Source organism: Austrofundulus limnaeus, unplaced genomic scaffold, assembly GCF_001266775.1.
Source record: "Austrofundulus limnaeus strain Quisiro unplaced genomic scaffold, Austrofundulus_limnaeus-1.0 Scaffold184, whole genome shotgun sequence".
Lineage (NCBI taxonomy): Eukaryota > Metazoa > Chordata > Actinopteri > Cyprinodontiformes > Rivulidae > Austrofundulus > Austrofundulus limnaeus.
Window position 1 is genome coordinate 622,802 of NW_013952586.1, and position 6,482 is coordinate 629,283.

General features: G+C 39.9%; 1 protein-coding gene across 1 annotated transcript in view; it reads right to left on the bottom strand.

Annotated features, from left to right (window-relative positions):
* Positions 1 to 727: 727 nt before the first annotated feature.
* The window catches only part of LOC106524376 (protein yippee-like 2), a 19,387-nt gene continuing 13,632 nt past the window's right edge, over positions 728 to 6,482 (bottom strand). Inside the window, exon 5 of the mRNA XM_014018166.1 lies at positions 728 to 4,472. Within this exon, the coding sequence (XP_013873620.1) occupies positions 4,383 to 4,472 (90 nt within the window). The 3' untranslated portion in view covers positions 728 to 4,382. The remainder of the gene's footprint in view (positions 4,473 to 6,482) is intronic.

Below are 6,482 nucleotides of genomic sequence, written 5' to 3' on the forward strand. Positions count from 1 at the left end.
ACACACACACACACACACACACACACACACACACACACACACACACACACACACACACACGCTTCAGATCCTCACTGGAACCATAAAGTCATAAACACAGATAAGGATGGAACCAAGCTGCTGCAGTTTTCTGCCATTAGTAACAGATGATGCACCTGTTACCATGGGGACAATAAAATATCTACGCTCAGTCGGTCACAGCACAGATTGTGTCTTGTTCTTTGATAAAGTGGAGCACATTCATCCACATGTTCTGCTCAAAATGAGTGAATGAGTCATTTATTTATATCTGTTATTATTAGAGGGCTCTCAGCAGTGGGGCACTGCTATTAAACCTCACAGTTAGTGGATGGAGAGTGAGAAATTTCACTTTTTTTTAAACAACACTGATATCTTCACACAAATGAACATGAAAGTCAGATCAGTTTATGACTCAAAGGGTATTATTTGTTCCTGTTGTGTTCACTTGATAATCTTAGCTGAGCTGGTTTTAGATACTGTAATAATCTCACATGACAGATACAGTTATACATGATGCACAGAACATAAAACTGTACAAACTCTTTGGCTTTAGCCTTGAAATTAAACTAGTAACAAAATCTGAATTAAAAAATATTTCCAATCATCCATCCATCCATCGTACAACACAAAACACTGCTACATTAACCTTCTTTTTTTTAAATGTCCATATTTAACATTAAAGGGGAAAAAACAACACTACACTCCATCCAGATATTAAGGTGCATTTTTATTAGATGAAGATCCAATGATATAGTCAACATCAGCTTCCTCTTTTACAAAAGACATTAAAATTGAAACATTTTCAGTAAAAAAGTAGTATTGTACAGCCAATGCAGGGGTACCAGAGAGAAAGCATGACCTGAACTAAATTATACTCATTTATCACCACATGGATCAGAGATAAAACACAATACTTTAAACACTATTTACAAGCTGTGACACAGAAGCCGACATGAACGGTAACCCTCATGATGAACGGAGTAAATAGAATAAAAGCATATATTAAGATCTTTTTTACAAAAATCATGTTGTGTCAGAGAAAAGGCTATCCACAAACTTGGCTTTCAACTATTCACACACCCTCTTGTTCTCGCAACACTTTTTGCCCAAGCAAAACTAAAACTTTTGTTTGGTCAGTTCCTTGTTGACGGGTGGGGTTCTTTGGTTGTGCTGGATCAACTGAGCGATCAGTTCCTGCGAGTCACAGAAGAGTTAACGGTTTTTAAGGGTTTGGTTTGTAACTGGAGCGGGTAAGTGGGGCGGTGCGGGTGGGGGGGGTGGTCACCGGGTAGCTTATCGAGTACCGTTTGCAGACAGAGCAACTAATTTTTACTTTTCTAAACCAGGATCACATTTTTTAATTTGCTCACTTCACTGCGCCGTGAGTTGGTTTCACAATTCAAATGGATGAAATGAAACTGATTAGATTTTGTATTACAGCACTTAGAAATTTCACTGCAACACACAATGTTCTTTTCACAAGAACTGTGACGAGGACATGGCACGAAACTAGTCAGTTTTATATCATGCATGTTAATGTAACAGTTGCTTTGGATGCAGCCAACTGTGACATTTGCTCATTTAAAAACAATCATCAACACATTTAGCAGTCGGATCCTGGCCTTAGCAAAGAAAAGTTAGCAACGATGTATCTGAGCAATGGGTTCTAGGGAAGAGAACACAAATATTATCCACKTACGGTAAGTCTCCAAATGCACGTTTAGCAAAGTCAGAAAACTTRGTGTGGTTGAATATGGAGGTGAGACTATGGCAGGCCATTTTRACACAAAATCAACTTTGTCTTATCTCTGATTACATTCTAGATGTCTAAAAATGAGTTTTGACTAGGAACAACAACATTTTGATTATCCTGAATGKTAATTCAAGAAATCTGAAATGACATCACCTGATTCATCATTCATTTCATCCATATCTACAATTTAAGATATCACAAACATAATTACGACTATTCAATATTACATTTTGAGATATCTGAATTAAGAAATTGTGCGTAAGCCCCACCGCTGCCACTTAGCTGTCCAAACAGCTGCCTGCAGAATTTTGCAAATKTATTCTTGAGTCTTAATTCATGTTGAGCTGCAGCTAAAAATCATGTTAAAAACCCCAGAATTAGAGCTGGACTGACCTGACATTGCAGACCACTGAATGGCAAATTAAGGTACGGCTAGTGGTTCATTAAGGCTAAGATGTCTTAGAAACTTTCCAAAACTTAACCAAAATGTTACGTAAATCTGTGACATTTTGACCTGTCAAAATAAATATTCAAGACATCTTGAATAGAAAAGCTGACTAGATGAAAAAATAACTCAAGAAGTGTCTAACTCAGAGATATCTTGAATAATTCCAGAGCTCCTTCAGTGACAGTCTGCTGCATCCTAAATGAACAAAAGAACGTTACCGCAGATCATTCCTACCATCAGCTGTTAGACTCTACAACCATCACCACTTCTGCACAGTATCTTGCCTTATTTTTCATTTTTATCCAATTTCATCTTGATATCCCATTACAGTAACGATTATTTTTATTTTGATCTATGTTTATTTTTATTGTTACTATCCTTAATTTTAATTATTTATCATTGCTACAGTGGATAATGTCACATAGCAATATTCTGTTTCTGTAGATTGATGTATGCATCTGCTGCTGCTACTACACCTGAATTTCCCCATGCGGGACAATAAAGACAGTTTCTATTCTATTCTATTTTATTCTATTCTTTTCTATTCTATTCTATTCTAGATACTTTTAGTTTTGCTGAGTCATTATTTGCTTTCAAGATATCGGCAACTTAATTTGCACTAGTCCAATTAATATATCTGATATCTACAAATACCTTTAAGAAATCTTTAATAATGATGTCATTTAAGATCTCTTTAATTGGAATTGGGGCGAGTCAGAACTAAAAGTGATGACTCTGAAAAATTAACCGAGATATCTAGAACAGTATTTTAGTCAAAATTCCTTTAAGATGCATCTTGAATGAAAGCCTCCAAACAACTTAAAGGTAAATCTGACATAATTTGTACTAGTCAAAACAAAATTTGATATCTTAATTTACTAATATGTCTTGTCATAAACCAATTTCAGATATCTGTAATGTGTGTGATGAGTTTGATTTTATGTTCAAATGGCCTGCCACAGTGAGTCAAGTGTTGCCTCGTGTTTATGTCAGTAATGTAACAAACACACGTCCAGTTTGTTAAAGGTTTTCTGAATGTTTCGTCTCGTCACTCATGTGACAAACCCTGCAGAGCTTCGCCACTTTTTGCTGTTTGCCCTGCAGAGACGCTCACAGTGTTCACAACTCTGTGGCAGACATATTGGTTGTCCTGAGACATGCTTATGTTACGTAAATCTATATGTCTGTGTGACCAGGCTGGATCTGCTAACATGAGACGTGCATGAGGTGTGTGTGTGTGTGTGGTATCTCTTTACACAACTCGAGTTTTGCCAGAAGAATAAAACCCAAGGGGATCTCCCTCACAGACACGAGGGCAAATTCTTGTTGTGTTTCAGGACAAGCTGGTGGCGGTCCATCTGTTTTTTTCCCCCTTCACTCCGCCCTAATCRTCCTGAACTGCATCACTACCAAGGCGTGGAACAGATCCAAGCCAGAAGCCATCAAAGCAACAACATAGCAGGATCGGGATCATCCCCCCCACCCCGCGCCCTCCCCACTGTTTGGAGTGAGCAACCCGGCAATCCCTGCATCCAGCCCCACTGCARCCCCGCGCACATGCGCTCAGGCCTCGCCGCCAAGCCTCGCCGCCGAGGGCCTCATCGCCGGCCCAGCTGGCAGGGTTCCAATCAGTCGGATTTTGCTATAATCATCTTAGGCCATCTCATTCATGCCGGGGGACAGAGCGAATGCCCGTCAGCGCCGAGGCCAAAAGGAACCCGCCCCTCTGAGCCAAATAAGTTAATATCAACGAGACAAGTTGGAGTAAAAATCACACAGGATCTCAGGGAACACTTTGTAAAGCTGATGTCAGGTCGCTAATGTTTTATAAAAACAAAACTGTAATGATGAGACGTCCTGTCTCCTGCCGGCCAGTCACCTAGTCCTGCTAGCTGCAAACAAGCCTGCCGTCGTCTCTCTCTCTCTCTCTCTCTCTCTCTCTCCGTCAAACTGGGAAGTCTGGGAGCTTACCATGTGCATGTGTGAACACTGAGAGGTGTGGTAGGAAGGGATGGGCAGTAAGTTACAGAGGTTAATGGTAAATCAGCCAAACCAAAGTCACACACTCACCCACACACACACACACACACACATACACACATCGCCGCCCGAGCCCCTCCGCCTCTTCCCGTCCTTCAGTGCGGTTGTCCCTCGGCTCCCTCAGTCCCAGCCATTGTCCTTGATCATGTGGGCCAGCTCGATGATGAACTTGCCCTCTTTATACTTCTGACTGCTCTCAAAGGCGTGTTCCTGTAGGACAGGAGACAGAGTTCAAATGACAGCAGATAGAACATATACTATAAAACATGTTTTACATTTAATAAAGTATATGAAAAAAAAACCTTCTCCTGGCTCTACAGAAGCTGGCTGCACAACAATTTGTCAGCAGGAAAACCAAAACTCTGACCAGAGGGGGGCTCATCATACAACACGCTGACAGCAAAGTGTCTCTAACCACTAATAATCTGCCAAAACCAAAAGCCTACGGGGCTGGAAAATTACAAGAGTTAATTCAGGATACAGCACGCAGTTATCCTCCCAGGAGGGTATTTTAAACTGYAGCTGAAGTTAAAGGCACAACGTTCCTTGGCAGAATGCATATCGCCCACTGCCTTTCATGCCAGAGTTATAAAATAAACCGTCTTGTAATGAGAACAGACAGTGAAAGGTGTTTCTGTGTGACAGGTTCCACAGCCAACTCCACTGACTGAATCAAACACATTTATTTAAAAATAAAAGTATTTAGGAAAGTGTTATCCTGCAGAGGTCTGTGCAAAAAAAACTACGGTTTCAGACTCGTCATTTGCTTTCTTTTGTTCTTCTCTCTCTGTAGAAATTCACTCCAGTTTTTGTAGAGGAGAACAAAAGTTCCAGTCCTGTTTTTCACTCCGGCCTTGTCTTATCAAAGTTTCTAAATGTTTGCATGTGTTTGCATGATATATCTTGTTCTGTGACTGATCAGTATCACTGAGCAAAATGCATTGTACAAGGTTTATGAAGGTATTTTTCAGACTTTACAGTCCATCATTCATTGTGTTCTGATTTTGAAAAAAAAAAAACTATAAAAAAGTGATAATGACTACATGGACTCCCTGCTTAATGCACTGGTCTGAGTGTAACTGTAGATGTTTGTGTAACCTGCAGMCATGATTCGTCTGTACTGTTTAAACGGTGAGCAAACTACAAATACAAAATAAAAGCTTTCAACACAACAACCTCCAGTCAGGGTGAGAACAGCAATGTTTCCAGAAACTACAACCATATCCACATAACAGACAGCTGTGGGCCAGGTCTGGCAAATATGGCACTGTTTTTAAGATGTGCACCACAACTGGCCCAGTTGTGGTTTGCTTTATGTGGTGCTGGCCCATGCATGGACCACCTCTGGCAAACCACCAAAGGGCCGTCATACTTTTTGGTGTCTGGACCGAGTTTTAGTGCATTGTGTGGGCCAGAACTGGGCCAGACAAATGTTTGCTAAGTGGGCAGCTTCAGTAGAGTAAGAAGCAGAATGAGAAGGTGAATGACTCGATCTGTAAAAGACTGTTTGCATGGAGCGTGTTTATATTTAATATTTATAATTATCACCCAACTCTGAAAAGGCAGGCAAAAATATTTTGGCCATGCCTGAGTGAGAGTTTGTTTGTCTGTCAGTAAAACGTCTCATGAACCCCTGGACAAATTTGACTGAAACTAAAAGTAATCAATGAGTGGATGTCTACAACACATAGACATTTGAAATCAGTTCAATCCAAGATGGCCGTCACAGTCAAATGACCATTAAAGACAACTAAAAAAGTTAGTCAATTTTACAGGTATTTTGCTCATATTTCGTGTGGTAGTAGCAAAGAGTCATCCACAACACATAGTCTATGTGCTTGGAGTCAACCCTCTTTGTCTGTTAGCAAAATATCACACAAAACCATTAAGATTTTAATAACATTACTTACTTAACCCACCTGCTGCCCTTGGGTCAAAATGATGAGGTCTCAGTTTGACCTCGTGGGTCATTTTGACCCAAGGGCAGCAGGTGGGTTAACTTTTAAATTCAATTCAATTCAAGATGGCTGCCATCAACTGCATCAAACAAAAATAGCTGCAACTCAGTCAGATGTATGGGATAAATCTTGTGTCAGAAGGAATTGAATTTGAATTGCTCAGATTGAATTTGAATGTGCATAATTTGAAATTGAATGCATTGGTTTGAAAATAAATTGAAACTAAATTGAAACTAAATTTAATGATTTGAAACTGAATTTA